The sequence below is a fragment of the Rhinoraja longicauda genome, chromosome 2, assembly GCF_053455715.1.
Source record: "Rhinoraja longicauda isolate Sanriku21f chromosome 2, sRhiLon1.1, whole genome shotgun sequence".
Classification (NCBI taxonomy): Eukaryota; Metazoa; Chordata; class Chondrichthyes; order Rajiformes; family Arhynchobatidae; genus Rhinoraja; species Rhinoraja longicauda.
Window position 1 is genome coordinate 3,916,600 of NC_135954.1, and position 17,465 is coordinate 3,934,064.

General features: G+C 47.3%; 1 protein-coding gene across 1 annotated transcript in view; it reads left to right on the forward strand.

Moving 5' to 3' along the window:
• Window positions 1-16,299, forward strand: part of pak1ip1 (PAK1 interacting protein 1) — a 19,946-nt gene extending 3,647 nt beyond the window's left edge. The window contains exons 4-10 of the mRNA XM_078426737.1: window positions 3,096-3,170; window positions 5,277-5,329; window positions 5,951-6,096; window positions 8,816-8,913; window positions 12,069-12,168; window positions 13,284-13,401; window positions 15,816-16,299. Coding sequence (XP_078282863.1) covers window positions 3,096-3,170; window positions 5,277-5,329; window positions 5,951-6,096; window positions 8,816-8,913; window positions 12,069-12,168; window positions 13,284-13,401; window positions 15,816-15,973 — 748 coding nt within the window. The 3' untranslated portion in view covers window positions 15,974-16,299. The remainder of the gene's footprint in view (window positions 1-3,095; window positions 3,171-5,276; window positions 5,330-5,950; window positions 6,097-8,815; window positions 8,914-12,068; window positions 12,169-13,283; window positions 13,402-15,815) is intronic.
• Window positions 16,300-17,465: the final 1,166 nt, after the last annotated feature.

The following is a 17,465-nucleotide window of genomic DNA, read 5'->3' on the forward strand; positions in this document are numbered from 1 at the left end:
GTGCTGTTCTGTAATGATCGTGCAATTTCCAAATCAATAATCTGTGCATTTTGCTATTTATTTCAAATCTATCGGAGTAGATGCAGTAGATGGATTAGGTATCTAATGAGAGGAATATAAGAAAATAACTGCAGATGCTGGTACAAATCGAAGGTATTTATTCACAAAATGCTGGAGTAACTCAGCAGGTCAGGCAGCATCTCAGGAGAGAAGGAATGGGTGATGTTTCGGGTCGAGACCCTTCTTCAGACTGAAGAAGGGTATCGACGCGAAACCTCACCCATTCCTTCTCTCCTGAGATGCTGCCTGACCGGCTGAGTTACTTCAGCATTTTGTGAATAATGAGAGGAATAGATCGGGTAGAGACACAGTCTTTTACCCAGAGTAGGTGAATCGAGGACCAGAGGACACAGGTTCAAGGTGAAGGGGAAAAGATTTAATAGGAATCCGAGGGGCAACGTTTTCACACATAGAGTGGTAGGTGTATGGAACAAGCTGCCAGAGGAGGTAGTTGGTGCTGGGACTATCCCATTGTTTAAGAAACAGTTGGACAGGTACATGGATAGGACAGGTTTGGAGGGTTATGGACCAAGCGCAGGCAGGTGGGACTGATGTTCAGCCAGTAGATGGTGCTGAGCTCCCACAACATGGCAGTGCTGAATGGAATGGATGTCTAAGCTGGGAACTGGGCTGCAGATGAATGACCGTGTGTGGAGGTACGCACTTGCCCCAGGCAGCACGGTGGCGCAGCTGGTAGAGCCGCTGCCTCCCAGCGCCAGAGATCCGTCTTCGGCCCTGACCTCCGGTACTGTCTGCGTGGAGTTTGCACGTTATCACTGTGACCCGCGTGGGTGTCCTCCAGTTTCCTGGAGTTGGATAGAGCTCTTAAGGATAGCGGAGTCAGGGGGTATGGGGAGAAGGCAGGAACGGGGTACTGATTGAGAATGATCAGCCATGATCACAGTGAATGGCGGTGCTGGCTCGAAGGGCCAAATGGCCTCCTCCTGCACCTATTGTCCTTTCATAGAAGGTTGGTGCAGCAGGAGGCCATTTGGCCCTTCGAGCCAGCACCCCAGCCCCAAGAAGTGCGGGCTTGTAATTTTTTTGTTTCGAGGTGCAGCGTGGAAATCCGAGGAAGGATGTGCTGGCTCAGGAGAAGGTCCAGAGGAGGTTTACAAGAACGATCCCAAGAAAAACCTATGATGAGCGTTTGTCGGCACTGGGCCTGCAGTCGCTGGAGTTTAGAAGAATGAGATGGGACCTCATTGAAACTTACAGAATAGTGACAGGCCAGGATAGAGTGGATGTGGAGAGGATGTTTCCTCTGGTGGGAGAGTCTAGGACTAGAGGTCATAGCCTCAGAATTAAAGGACGTTCTTTTAGGAAGGAGATGAGGAGGAATTTCTTTAGTCAGAGGGTGGTGAATCGGTGGAATTCTTTGCCACAGGAGGCTGTGGAGGCCGTCAGTGGACATTTTTAAGGCAGAGATAGATAGATTCTTGATTAGTGCGGGTGTCAGGGATTATGGGGAGCAGGCAGGAGAATGGGGTTAAGAGGGAGAGATAGATCAACCATGACTGAATGGCGGAGTAGACTTGATGGGCCGAATGGCCTAGTTCTGCTCCTATCCCTTATGACCTTATGAAGCAGGCCCTTCGGCCCACCACCATACTATCCTGTGGACTCATTCTACCCTACGCAATATGTATAATCAACCTACAAACTTGTACGTGTGTGGAGTGTGGGGGGGAAAACCGGAGCACCTGGAGAAAACCCATGCGGTCTCAGAGAGAACGTGCAAACTCCACACAGGCGGCACCCGTAGTTAGGATTGAACCCGGGTCTCTGGTGATGTAAGGCAGTAACTCTAACCGCTGCGCCACAGTGCCGTGTAGGTTAATTGTCCCTCTGTAAATTTCCCCCCCTAGTGTGTAGGGAGTGGATGAGAAAGTGGGATCACATAGAACTGGTGTGAACGGGTGATGGGTGATGGGTACAGATGCTCCTCGACTTCCGATGCTTCGACTTGCGATATGTCCACTTTACGATGGTGCAAACGCGATACATATTCGGCATGGTAGAGTTGCCGCCTTACAGCGAATGCAGCGCCGGAGACCCGGGTTCCATCCCGACTACGGGCGTCGTCTATACGGAGTTTGCACGTTCTCCCCCGTGACCTGTGTGGGTTTTCTGCGAGATATTTAGGTTTCCTCCCACGCTCCAAAGACGTGCAGGTTTGTAGATTAATTGGCTTGGTAAATGTAAAAATTGTCCCTAGTGGGTGTAGGATAGTGTTAATGTGCGGGGTTCGCTGGTCGGCGCGGACCCGGTGGGCCGAATGGGCCTGTTTCCGCACTGTATCACTAAACTAAAGAAAACATTCGGTAGAAATCGTAGGTTAGGTGGCTATGATGTTCGGTAAGTTAGGTGTAGACAATAGACAATAGGTGCAGGAGGAGGCCATTTGGCCCTTCGAGCCAGCACCGCCATTCACTGTGATCATGGCTGATCATTCTCAATCAGTACCCCGTTCTTGCCTTCTCCCCATACCCCCTGACTCCGCTATCCTTAAGAGCTCTATCCAGCTCTCTCTTGAATGCATTCAGAGAATTGGCCTCCACTGCCTTCTGAGGCAGAGAATTCCACAGATTCACAACTCTCTGACTGAAAAAGTTTTTCCTCATCTCAATTCTAAATGGCCTACCCCTTATTCTTAAACTGTGGCCCCTTGTTCTGGACTCCCCCAACATTGGGAACATGTTTCCTGCCTCTAACGTGTCCAACCCCTTAATAATCTTATACGTTTCTTTTAGATCTCCTCTTATCCTTCAAAATTCCAGTGTATACAAGCCTAGTCGCTCCAGTCTTTCAACATATGACAGTCCCGCCATTCCGGGAATTAACCTAGTAAACCTACTCTGCACGTGTATTAAATACATTTTTGACTTACGATATTTATGCTGGGTTTATCGGAACGTAAGTCGAGGAGCATCTGTAGACTCGGTGGGCCGAACGGTCAGTTTCCATGCTGTATCTCTAAACTATACGTGAAGTCGTGATTCATGTGGTATTAAGTTGATGCTTTGTTTAAACAGAGGCCACGTGTCGTCATTGTCCGTACATCCGTCGGGAAAGCTGGCTTTGTCAGTGGGAACAGACAAAACATTACGGTATGTACATTCCTCTGACATAAAGCAGGTCTAACGATATTTAAATGTCAGCCTTGTCGCAAGAAACTGCAGATCAGCTCATAAGTTCTAAGGGGCAGAATTAGGCCATTCAGCCCCTTAAGTCTACTCTGCCATTCAATCATGGCTGATCCATCTCTCCCTCTCAAGCCCATTCTCCTGCCTTCTCCCCATAACCCCTGACACCCGTACTAATCAAGAAACTGGCAATTCATGCCTTGAAATATCCATTGACTTGGCCTCCACAGCCGTCTGTGGCAAGGAATTCCACAGATTCACCACCCTCTGAATAAAGAAATTCCTTCTCATTTTCTTTCTAAAAGTACGTCCTTTTATTCTGGCTGTTCCCTCTGGTCCTACCTGGGCTCTCCCACTAGTGGAAACATCCTCTCCACATCCACTCTATCCAGGCCTTTCACTATGAGGGGAAACTGTAACGTCCAGGTTCAGTAACAGCTTCTTCCCTACAGCCATCAGGCTAATAAACACCACAACCTCAAATAAGCCCCACACTACATAGACTATTATTGTTATTACTGCACTATTATTTGTTTTTTCGTGTGTACGAATGTGTGTGTGTATGTGTGTATATATCTATATATCACACCCATCAGCCAAAACATTATGACCACCGACAGGCGAAGTGAATAACATTGATTATCTTGTTACAATGGCACCTGTCAAGGGGTGGGATATATTAGGCAGCAAGTGAACAGTCAGTTCTTGCAGTTGATGTGTTGGATGCAGGAGAAATGGGCAGGAGTAAAGACCTGAGCGACTTTGACAAGGGCCACATCGAAGGTATCACAAAATGCTGGAGTAACTCAGCAGGTCAGGCAGCATCTAGTTAGATCACAAAATGCTGGAGTAACTCAGCAGGTCAGACAGCATCCAGGAGAAGAGCCTGTTTGACAAGGCCCATCTTGACAAGGACCAAACTGTTATGGCCAGACGACTGGGTTAGAGCATCTCTGAAACGGCAAGGCTTGTGGGGTGCTCCCGGTCAGCAATAGACAATAGGTGCAGGAGGAGGCCATTCGGCCCTTCGAGCCAGCACCGCCATTCAATGTGATCATGGCTGATCATTCTCAATCAGTACCCCGTTCTTGCCTTCTCCCCATACCCCCTGACTCCGCTATCCTTAAGAGCTCTATCTAGCTCTCTCTTGAATGCATTCAGAGAATTGGCCTCCACTGCCTTCTAAGGCAGTGAATTCCACAGATTCACAACTCTGACTGAAAAAGTTTTTTCTCATCGCAGTTCTAAATGGCCTACCCCTTATTCTTAAACTGTGGCCCCTGGTTCTGGACTCCCCCAACATTGGGAACATGTTTCCTGCCTCCAACGTGTCCAATCCCTTAATAATCTTATACGTTTTGATAAGATCCCCTCTCATCCTTCTAAATTCCAGTGTATACAAGCCTAGTCGCTCCAGTCTTTCAACATATAACAGTCCCGGCATTCCGGGAATTAACCTAGTAAACCTACACTGCACGTCCTCAATAGCAAGAATATCCTTCCTCAAATTTGGAGTCCAAATGGTGAGTACCTACCAACAGTGGACCGAGGAGGGACAAACCACAAACCGGCGACAGACAGGGTGTTGGGCTCCCAAGGCTCATCGTTGCGCGAGGGCAACGAAGGCTATCCCGTCTGGTCCGAACCGACAGAAGGTCGACTGTGGCACAAGTCACAGAAAATGTTAATGGTGGTCACGGGAGGAATGTGTCACAATACACAGTGCATCGCACCCTGCTGCGTATGGGGCTGCACACGGAGGACCAACAGCATATTAGGCAGGTGGGCATAATGTTTCGGCTGATCGGTGTATATATGTGTGTGTATACATCGGTGTGTATGATCGGTGTGTATTTGTGTGTATTTATATATATACACAACTTTTTTCTCTCTCGTTTATTATATTATTTACAGTGCACTATGTTTACATATTCTGTCGTGCTGCTGCAAGTAAAAATCTCATTGTTCTATCTGGGACACATGACAATAAAACACTCTTGATTCTTGCTCAGCACCGTGGCAATTGTTATGGCATTTCTGTTCGTTCATTTACCTTTTTTGTTTCTTCAGGACATGGAATCTAATTAATGGCAAATCTGCGTTCATCAAATCTATAAAACAGAGTAAGTTCATTCCGTACTTTTTTTAATGATTTAGGCAGTGATCAAATTGAAGGGGCTGGGAAAGCAATCTAGCTCATTCAGAATTTTATACACCTCAGTTAAATGTCCCTCGATTATCTCTGTTTGAAAGGAAACAACCCCAGCACAGCAAATAGGGTTTAAGGGCGGCACGGTGGCGCAGCGGTACAGATGCTGCCTCACAGCGCCAGAGACCCGGGTTCGATCCTGACTACGGGTGCTGTCTGTACGGAGTTTGTACGTTCTCCCCATGACCTGCGTGGGTTTTCTCCGAGATCTTCGGTTTCCTCCCACACTCCAAAGGCGTGCAGGTATATAGGTTAACTGGCTTGGTGAATGTAAAAATTGTCCCTAGTGGGTGTAGGATAGTGTTAGTGTGCGGGGATCGCTGGTCGGCGCGGACCCGGTGGGCCGAAAGGGTCTGTTTCCGCGCTGTATCTCTAAACCCGTACTAATCAAGAACCGATGAACCTCTGCTTTAAAAATACCCATTGATTTGGCCTCCGCAACCGTCTGTGGCAATGAATGCCACAGATTCACCACCCCCTGACTGAGGAAATCCCTCCTCGTCTCCTTTGTGACGGACCCTTTGTTGTGTTTCAGACGCTCACATTGTCCTGTGGTCTCCCAGTGGAGATAGTTACGTCGTGGTTTCTAACAACCAGTTGGACATTTACTCGCTGCAAACAGCCTCCGTCAGTGGTGTCATCACGTGTGATCAAAGGATCTCTTCAGTGAAATATATAACGGTACGTTTGCATTAGTGTTGGTCTTAGTTTCGTTTTTCTCTCGCGTGTTGGGGGAGGAGTCCAGAACCAGGGGCCACACAGTCTCGAGAATAAAGGGGAGGCCATTTAAAACTGAGGTGAGGAAAAACGTTTCCACCCAGAGGGTTGTGAATTTGTGGAATTCTCTGCCACAGAAGCTAGTGGAGGCCGATTCACTGGATGTATTTAAAAGAGAGAGTTAGATAGAGCTCTAGGGGCTAGCGGAATCAAGGGGTATGGGGAGAAGGCAGGCACGGGTTACTGATTGTGGATGATCGGCCATGATCACAATGAATGGCGGTGCTGGCTCGAAGGACCAAATGGCCTCCTCCTGCACCTGTTTTCTATGTTTCTGTGAATCTGTTTGTTGAGCGATCTCCTAGATTGCTTCCTGTATTTGGCGCTCTTAAATAAGAAGGGCCAAACCTATTTTCTATGTTTCTATGTTTACCGAGATGCAGTGAAAATCTTTTTGTTGCGTGCTATCCAGTCAGCGGAAAGACTGTACATGATCACAATCCAGCCGTCCACAGTGCAGGATAAAGGGAATAACATTTAGTGCAAGATAAAGGCTGATTTACCTGTTCACTATCATTTTTCTTTCACAATTGGCCATGACCCGAGTATACTCTGGCTTGGCACTGAACGGGTTAAAGATAGTCTGAGGTTCTCCAGTGATGTAGATTGTAGGTCAGGATTTCTCTCTAGTTGGTGAAAGGACGGTCCAGTTCAAAAGGAATAGGAGTAGAATTAGGCCATTCGGCCCATCAAGTCTACTCTGCCATTCAATCATGTCTAATCTATCTCTCCCTCCCAACCCCATTCTCCTGCCTTCTCCCCATAACCTCTGACCATAACATGTACTATTCAAGAATCTATCTCTGCTTAAAAATATCCACTGACTTGGCCTCCACGACCTTCTGTGGCAAAGAATTCCACAGATTCACCACCCACTGACTAAATAAATTCCTCCTCATCTCCTTCCTGTTAGAATGTCCTTTAATTCTGAAGCAGTGACCTCTAGTCCTAGACTCTCCCACCAGTGGAAACATCCTCTCCACAAAACTACAGCGAGTACAGGCCCAGTGCGGACAAACGATCATCATAGGTCGACCTACTCATTCCAGGGATCATTCTTGTAAACCTCCTCTGGACCCTCTCCAGAGCCAGCACATCCTTCTTCAGATATGGGGCCCCAAATTTGATCAGATTGCTCTGGTAAAATTGTAAGTTGTCCCCAATGTGTGTAGGATAGTGCCGGTGGCTCAGCACTTCTACTCCCCCTCCCATTCCCAACCTGACCTGACCTTTCTGTCCTGGGCCTCCTCCATTGTCAGAGTGAGGCCCAGCAGAAAATTGGAGGAAATGCACCTCATATTTCGCTTGGGTAGTTTACACCCCAGCGGTATGAACATTGACTTCTCTAACTTCAGATAGCCCTTGCTTTCTCTCTCTATCCTTCCCAGTTCTCCCACTAGTCTTCCTGTCTCCGACTACATTCTATCATCGTCCCACCCCCTCCCCTGACATCAGTCTGAAGAAGGGTCTCGACCCGAAACGTCACTCATTCCTTCTCTCCCGATATGCTGCCCGACCCGCTGAGTTTCTCCAGCATTTTGTGTCTACCTTCGATGTATATGATCTGATTGGATAGCAAGCAAATCAAAGTTATTCACTGCACATCAGTACACATGACAATAATAAACTTAAAACATCGTCTCTGGGATTTACAGTATGTCCCAGGAGATTCCAGCCCACTGTGTTTGAAGGTCGTCATTTTAGAAGTCCTACAATATAATTCCAAAGTTCATAAGTTCCAGGTGCAGAATTAGGCCATTCGGCCCATCAAGGCTACGCCGCCATTCAATCATGGCTGATCTATCTCTCCCCTCCTAACCCCATTATCCTGCCTTCTCCCCATAATCCCTGGCACCCGTACTAATCAAGAATCTGCCAATCTCCGCCTTAAAAATAACCATTGACTTTGCCTCCACAGCTGTCTGTGGCAATGAATTCCACAGATTCACCACCCTCTAGCTAAAGAAATTCCTCCTCATCCCCTTCCTAAAGGCTACGGCCTCTGGTTCTAGACTCTCCCACTGGTGGAAATATCCTCTCCACATCCACTTTATTTAGGCCTTTCACTATGTGTATAATTGTATTCACTTTGGGCGTGCCGCGTAGGTTAACTAGGTTAATTCCCGGAATGGCGGGACTGTCATTTGTTGAAAGACTGGAGCGACTAGGCTTGTATACACTGGAATTTATAAGGATGAGAGGGGATCTTATCGAAACGTATAAGATTATTAAGGGGTTGGACACGTTAGAGGCAGGAAACATGTTCCCAATGTTGGGCGAATCCAGAACAAGGGGCCACAGTTTAAGAATAAGGGGTAGGCCATTTAGAACGGAGATGAGGAAAAACTTCAGTCAGAGAGTTGTGAATCTGTGGAATTCTCTGCCTCAGAAGGCAGTGGAGGCCAATTCTCTGAATGCATTCAAGAGATAACTAGATAGAGCTCTTAAGGACAGCATAGTCAGGGGGTATGGGGAGAAGGCAGGAACAGGGTACTGATTGAGAATGATCAGCCATGATCACATTGAATGGCGGTGCTGGCTCGAAGGGCCGAATGGTCTCCTCCTGCACCTATTGTCTATTGTCTATTGTTATTAAAATCAAGTCTGTTTCATTGGTGCATAGGAGTCCATCATTGCCATCGCGGGAGATGAAGAGCACGTCAGACTCTATAACACAGACTCACAGGAATGTCTTTGTGAATTTAAGGCTCACGAGACCAGGTACGGTGAAAGTCTTTGTCGTCCAAAAAAGCTCATGATTGATAGGAGCAGAATCAGGACATTCGGCCCATCGAGTCTACTCCGTCATTCAATCGTGGCTGATCTATCTTTCCCTCTCAACCCCTTTCTCCTGCCTTCTCCCCACAACCCCTGGCACCCTTACTAATCAAGTCCCGAAGTGTAACCTATTCCTTCTCTCCAGAGATGCTGGATCTCCCGCTGAGTACACAAATTTGATCTATGATCAAAGAAAAAAATGAGATAGACACAAAAAGTAACTCAGCGGGACAGGCAGCGCCTCTGGAGAGAAGGAATGTGTGAGAGAAGGGTCTTGTCTGAAGGAGGGCCTCGACCGGAAACGTCACCCATTCCTTCTCTCCAGAGATGCTGCCTGTCCCGCTGAGTTACTCCAGCATTTTATGTCTGTCTATGTACAGTGACTTTCTTCGTTTTGCACAATCATAGATAAGTACAAAAGCATAACAATGGTAGCGTAATTGTAGACTGAGTGTAAGAGTGCAGGCTTATCTTTGCCGCAAAGGCCCGTTGTCATGGCGACACCGATCCTCTCCTCTGTCCACTGCCATCTTGAAATCGGCCCTTCTTCGGACTGACCCGAAACGTCACCCATTCCTTCTCTCCAGAGATGCTGCCTGTCCCGCCGAGTTACTCCAACATTTTGTGCCTTTCTTCGGTTGAAACAAGCATCTGCAGTTCCTTCTTACACAAAAAAATGGAGATAGCTGTTCGAGTTAATTCTTCAACTTTAGTTGTGTTTGTTGAGGGTTGAACGTTATCCAGAACATCAGGGCAACTCCCTGCATTACTTCGAACCAAGACAACTCCCGCTCTTGGAACAATACTGAGTATCTTTTATCTTTCAATAAACAGACAGGGCCTCCAGTTAATCAATGGGAATGTGACTTTGTGCGCCTAAATATTCATATCCGTTTAGTTTATTGTCACGTGTACCCAGGTTCAGTGAAAAGATTTTTGTAGCGTGCTGACCAGTCAGCAGAAAGACAATACACGATTACAATTAATCCATTTAACCCTGGCCACGCTCTCATTTCACCCCTGCCATCGGGAAGAAGGTACAGGAGCCTGAAAACTGTAACGTCCTGGTTCAAGAACAACTTCTTCCCTACAGCCATCAGGCTATTAAACACAACAACCTCCAAATAAGCTCCGAACTACATAGACTTGGGGGGGTGTAGGAAGGAAATGCAGATGCTGGTTTATACCGAAGATGGACACAAAATGCTGGAGTAACTCAGCGGGAAAGGCAGCGTCTCTGGAGAGAAGAAATGGGTGACGTTTCGGGTTGAGACCCTTCTTCAGACTAGACGGGGGTATTATTTTTGTCTTTGCACTATTATTATTTGTTCGTTCTTTTTTTTACAAATTGTGCTGCTTGCAGGGAAGGATTCAATTGTTCTGTTTTGGGACATGACAATAACACACCCTTGACTCTTGCCACCAGAAAGATGCATTCAGTTCTGGATAGGGTTGCCAGCTTTCTCACTCTCAAATAAGGGACAAAATGTGATATCACCGCCCCGCGCCCCACGTGACCTCACCCAGCCAGCGGCCACGTGCTCCCGCTCCACAAATGGCGGCCGCCCGGGCCGAGAGGCGGGTTGCTACGCAACCTCTGTTCGGCGTACACACTCGGCCCCGCCGCCCGAACACACTCCGTTAGCCGACACTATCCAGGCCTACAGTGTCCGGGCCTGCAGTATCTGGGCCTACAGTGGCCCCCGGGCCTACAGTGTCCGGGCCTACAGCGGCCCCCGGGTCTAATACAGGACAAGGGCGGTCCCGTACGGGACAATCCAATTTAGCCCAAAATACGGGGTGTCCCGGCTAACACGGGACAGTTGGCAACCCTAGTTCTGGAGCGCGATCAGTCTGTGGTGAGGGAGGGTGCTGCCCGTTGGCTTCGGGTGTGTTAAGGGTTTGATAACACTGGTGGATGAGGGAGGAATAACCTTTGCGTGAAAGAAGATTGCAAACGATGTCTTATCACATCTGGGCAGCGCAGAAGGTGCATCTCTTCAATTCAACGCATTCTCTGCTTTGTTACTTTCACATAGTGAGACAACGTGGAAATGGGCCCATCGGCCCAACTGGCCTACACCAACCAACACATGTGCCATCGACACTAGCCCACATTTGGCCCACCTACCTCTGAACCTGTCCTATCCATGCACCTGTCCAAATGTTTCTTCAACATTGCGACAGTCCCTGACTCAACTATCTCCTCCGGCAGCTCGTTCCATAAACCCACCACCCTTTGTGTGTAAAAAACAAAAGTTACCCCTCAGGTTCCTATTAAATCTTTCCGCTACTCACCTGAAAACTACGTCCTCTGGTTCTTGATTCCCTGACTCTGGGGAAAAGACTCTGTGAATTTAGCCGATCTATTCCTCTCGTGTTCTTTACCTCATTTTCCTTGGAAGTACCATCACAAGTGGATAGGGTGTGAAGAAGGCTTTTGACACATTAACCTTCGATAGTCAGAGCATAGATGTTAGAGGTCACGTTACGGAGATGAGGAATTTTTTTTTCAGTCAGAGAGTTGTGAATCTGTGGAATTCTCTGCCTCAGAAGGCAGTGGACGCCAATTCTCTGAATGCTTTCAAGAGAGAGCTAGATAGAGCTCTTAAGGATAGCGGAGTCAGGGGGTATGGGGAGAAGGCAGGAACGGGGTACTGATTGAGAATGATCAGTCATGATCACATTGAATGGCGGTGCTGGCTCGAAGGGCCGAATGGCCTCCTCCTGCACCTGTTGTCTATTGTCTATAGAGTAGGGGAACCAAGAACTAGAGGACATAAGTTTATGGTGGATGGGGGAAAGATTTAATAGGGGCCAGAGGGCAAACGTTTTCATGCAAAAGGTGGCGGGAATGTGGAACGAGCTGCCGGAGGAGGTAGTTGAGGCAGGGACTACCACAACGTTTAAGAAACAGATAGACAGCTACATGGATAGGACAGGTTTAGAGGAATATATGGGCCAAATGCAGGTGTGGGACAGGTGTAGATAGGACATGTTGGTTGGCATGGGCGTGGTGGGTTGAAGGGCCTGTTTCCGCGCTGTATGGCTCCATGTCTTTATAATCATCTGACTTCAACTTTTAAATTTTTCTTCAGAGTGAAAGCCTTGCACTTCTTCCAAGTGGGAGAGAATAACGTTCTAGCCACAGCTTCCAGCGATGGCTACATTAAACTGTGGAAGCTGACTGTCGAGGAGGTAAGCATGCATTTCATTTCATGAATGATAATGTGCAGCCTGGGATGAGATGGAGAGGGGAAGGCACGTCGAGATGTAGACAATAGACAATAGGTGCAGGAGTAGGCCATTCGGCCCTTTGAGCCTTTATCCATGCTGTATCTCTAAAGTCTACAGTAAACATGCAGGTACAGCAGGCAGTGAAGAAAGCTAATTGCATGTTGGCCTTCATAACGAGAGGATTTGAGCATCGGAGTAAAGAGGTCCTTCTGCAGTTGTACAGGGCCCTGGTGAGACATCTGCAAAATTGTGTGCAGTTTTGGTCTCCTAATTTGAGGAAGGACATCCTTGCTATTGAGGGAGAGCAACGTAGGTTCATGAGGTTAATCCCTGGGATGGCGGGACTGTCATATGAGGAAAGATTGGAAAGATTGAGCTCGTATTCATTGGAATTTTTAAGGATGAGAGGGGATCTTATAGAAGCATATAAAATTATAAAAGGACTGGACAAGCTAGACGCTGAGTTACTCCAGCACTCTGTGAAACGTCACCTATCCATGTTCTCGAGAGATGCTGCCTGACCCGCTGAGTTACTCCAGCACTCTGTGAAACGTCACCTATCCATGTTCTCCAGAGATGCTGCCTGACCCGCTGAGTTACTCCAGCACTCTGTGAAACGTCACCTATCCATGTTCTCCAGAGATGCTGCCTGACCCGCTGAGTTACTCCAGCACTCTGTGAAACGTCACCTATCCATGTTCTCCAGAGATGCTGCCTGACCCGCTGAGTTACTCCAGCACTGTGTGAAACGTCACCTATCCATGTTCTCCAGAGATGCTGCCTGACCCGCTGAGTTACTCCAGCACTGTGTGAAACGTCACCTATCCATGTTCTCCAGAGATGCTGCCTGACCCGCTGAGTTACTCCAGCACTCTGTGAAACGTCACCTATCCATGTTCTCCAGAGATGCTGCCTGACCCGCTGAGTTACTCCAGCACTCTGTGTCCCTTTGACTATTAACCAGCATCTACGGTTCTTGTTTTTCTTTGTTTAAACATTAACGTAATTATTGGCTTAACGGCCCCTGGTGTACATCTGTGGATGATGTCTACAATTTATATCTATTTCTGTTCTAGATTCAGAAATGTCCAGAACTGCTAAGTGAAGTCAACACCAAAGCTAGGCTCACCTGTGTAGCTGTGTGGTTGTCAAGTGTTACACAAGGGGTGGACGATCGAGGTGCACAAGGTCAAGGTACAGAGGCTCATTTCTACTTTTGCTTGACTGCTCTCCAAGGATCCCTGCTCCTGCAATTCTTCCTCTTGAGCATTCACTGTTTTAATTGCTCATATGTCAGGCAGGCGGTGTTCCCGCCCTGAACCGGGGGTGGGCAACCTCCTTGCTGGCCGGGTCAAGTCAAGTCAAGAAGGATGAGAGGAGATCTTATCAAAACGTATAAGATTATTAAGGGGTTGGACACGTTAGAGGCAGGAAACATGTTCCCAATGTTGGGGGAGTCCAGAACCAGGGGCCACAGTTTAAGAATAAGGGGTAGGCCATTTAGAACGGAGATGAGGAAAAACTTTTTCAGTCAGAGAGTTGTGAATCTGGAATTCACTGCCTCAGAAGGCAGTGGAGGCCAATTCTCTGAATGCATTCAAGAGAGAGCTGGATAGAGCTCTTAAGGATAGCGGAGTCAGGTGGTATGGGGAGAAGGCAGGAACGGGGTATTGATTGAGAATGATCAGCCATGATCACATTGATTGGCGGTGCTGGCTCGAAGGGCCGAATGGCCTCCTCCTGCACCTATTGTCTATTGTCTAGGTCAAGTCAAGTCTCTAAATCTAAAATCTAAAAAATCTAAAGTCAAGTTTATTTGTCACATACACATACACGATGTGTAGTGAAATAAAAGTGGCAACGACTGCGGATTGTGCAATTTTTTTTTTACAATTACAGCATATAAATTAAAATGAATACAGAAAAGAAAATGTAGTCCCTGGTGATATGAGAGTTAACAGTCCTGATAGCCTTTGGGAAGAAACTCCGTCTCATCCTCTCCGTTTTCACAGCGTGACAGCGGAGGCGTTTGCCTGACCGTAGCAGCTGGAACAGTCCGTTGGGGGCGGCCAATCCACGCAAAAATGCAAAAATACACTCACCTCACTAAGACACGACCCACCACACTGCATCAAAAAATCAAAGGCCAAAACCTACAAAACCTGATCCCTGGGATGGCGGGACTGTCATATGAGGAAAGATTGAATAGACCAGGCTTGTATTCACTGGCGCTTAGAAGGATGAGAGGGGATCTTATAGAGACGTGTAAAATTATAAAAGGACTGGACAAGCTAGATGCAGGAAAAATGTTCCCAATTTTGGGGGAGTCCAGAACCAGGGGCCACAGTCTAAGAATAAAGGGGAGGCCATTTAAAACTGAGGTAAAAAGGAACTTTTTCACCCAGAGAGCTGTGAATTTGTGGAATTCTCTGCCACAGAGGTCAGTGGAGGCCAAATCACTGGATGGATTTAAGAGAGAGTTAGATAGAGATCTAGGGGCTAGCGGAATCAAGGGATATGGGGAGAAGGCAGGCACGGGTTACTGATTGTGGATGATCAGCCATGATCACAATGAATGGCGGTGCTGGCTCGAAGGGCCGAATGGCCTCCTGCCCCTATTTTCTATGTTTCTAGAACTGCTAAGTGAAGTCAACACCAAAGCTAGGCTCACCTGTCTAGCTGTGTGGTGGTCAAGTGTTACACAAGGAGTGGACGATCAAGGTGCTAAGTGAAGTCAACCTTTGCCGTTAGTGTTGACTTCACTTGTTCCCAATCAAGGCCCACCACTTGCGACCAAAAATATATCCAATTCACAATCTATCTCGGGGACATTTCCGCTCGAATCCACACACTCCCTACAATAGTCAAGCACAGACATGTCCTGTGAACAACACCTAGATCCTAACATGTGGCCACACAGCACCTCCACCAATCCCCCCCCCGACAAACCTCCGGGCACATTGCCCCCCCTCCCCCAACATCAAATGGGGCCCGCAGGCAACCCGCACCCACACGCATACAATAGACAATAGACAATAGGTGCAGGAGGAGGCCATTCGGCCCTTCGAGCCAGCACCACCATTCAATGTGATAATGGCTGATCATTCTCAATCAGTACCCCGTTCCTGCCTTCTCCCCATACCCCCTGACTCCGCTATTCTAGTTCTCTCTTGAATGCATTCAGAGAATTGGCCTCCACTACCTTCTGAGGCAGAGAATCACAACAATACAGGTGCTCCTCAACTTACGATCGGGGTTACGTTCCGAGAAACCCATCGGAAACCGAAAATATCGCAAGTCGAAATGCATTTAATACACGTGATCACGTGGCCGGAAGCGAGCTGCGGCTCACCAACGGGTCGAAGCCATTTGCACCATCGCAAAGTCGAAGCATCGTAGGCAGGGGAGCACCTGTATTTGAAATGCAGTTAGACAGGTACATGGACAGGATAGGTTTAGAAGGATATATAGGCCAAAAGCAGGCAGGTTGGTCTAGTGTAGATGGGGCATTTTAGACGGCATGGGCATGTTGGGCTGAAGGGCCTGTTTCCGTGCTGTATTGTTCTCTTGAAATTTTAAACTATTTTCCTGCATTTGTTCTTTTGCAGAAGATGCAGCTACGGATAAATGTTTTAAAGAAAATAAAAATAAAATGGCGGCAACTCTCCCTGTTGAAGCCGCACCTCCAAAGACTAAGCGGCAAATTTTACACAAGAGGAAAACGGTTGCCAAAACAAAGGAGAGAACAAAGAAAATGAGGCAATGAATGAACTTGAAATAAACTGTCTCCTTTAGGGTCAAGGAAATATGCAGCCATGGTATTTTTTACGGTTTTGTATTTGTAAAAAGAATATATGGAAGATATTATAAGAAAATAACTGCAGATGCTGGTACAAAATCGAAGGTATTTATTCACAAAATGCTGGAGTAACTTAGCAGGTCAGGCAGCATAGCAGCATCTTGACCCGAAACGTCACCCATTCCTTCTCTCCCGAGATGCTGCCTGACCTGCTGCGTTACTCCATCATTTTGTGAATAAATACCTTCAATGTGGAAGATATTGGTATTCTCCAAATAGACTGCTTTCTTACAGCTAATCTTGATCCACAAATAAAAATATGTTTAATTACTAGATTATTATTAATTTTGGGAATGTGAAGTTCAGTTGCCAGATTATAACTTGCTTTTAGAAGTCAGTCATACTAATTTGAGGAAGGACGTCCTTGCTATTGAGGCAGTGCAACGTTGGTTCACGAGGTTAATCTCTGGGATTGGAGGGATCTTAATAAGATTATTAAGGGGTTGGACACGTTAGAGGCAGGAAACATGTTCCCAATGTTGAGGGAAGTCCAGAACAAGGGGCCACAGTTTAAGAATAAGGGGTAGGCCATTTAGAACTGAGATGAGGAAAAACGTTTTCAGTCAGAGAGTTGTGAATCTGTGGAATTCTCTGCCTCAGAAGGCAGTGGAGGCCAATTCTCTGAATGCATTCAAGCTGGATAGAGCTCTTAAGGATAGCGGAGTCAGGGGGTATGGGGAGAAGGCAGGAACGGGGTACTGATTGAGAATGATCAGCCATGATCACATTGAATGGCGGTGCTGGCTTGAAGGGCCGAATGGCCTCCTCCTGCACCTATTGTCTATTGACTCATACGAGGAAAGATTGGGAAAGACTGGGCTTGTATTCACTGGAGTTTAGAAGGATGAGAGGGGATCTTATAGAGACGTATAAAATTATGAAAGGACTGGACAAGCTAGATGCAGAAAACATGTTCCCAATGTTGGGGGAGTCCAGAACCAGGGGCCACAGTCTAAGAATAAAGGGGAGGCCATTTAAAACTGAGGTGAGAAAAAACTTCTTCACCCAGAGAGTTGTGAATTTGTGGAATTCTCTGCCACAGAGGGCAGTGGAGACCAATTCACTGGGAGAGAGTTAGATAGAGCTCTAGGGGCTAGTGGAGTCAAGGAATATGGGGAGAAGGCAGGCACGGGTTACTGATTGTGGACGATCAGCCATGATCACAATGAATGGCGGTGCTGGCTCGAAGGGCCAAATGGCCTCCTCCTGCACCTATTTTCTATGTTTCTATGTTTCTATACAATAGACAATCCATCTTCTCCAGAGATGCTGCGTTACTCCAGCACTTTTTTCTTTTGTAAACAGCCATCTGCAGTTCCCCACCGGCCGAGCATGCGCAGTGGGACCCCCTCTCGACATTGACGCCGCTGGTGGCGCGCATGCCCGGTGCAGTCCCTCC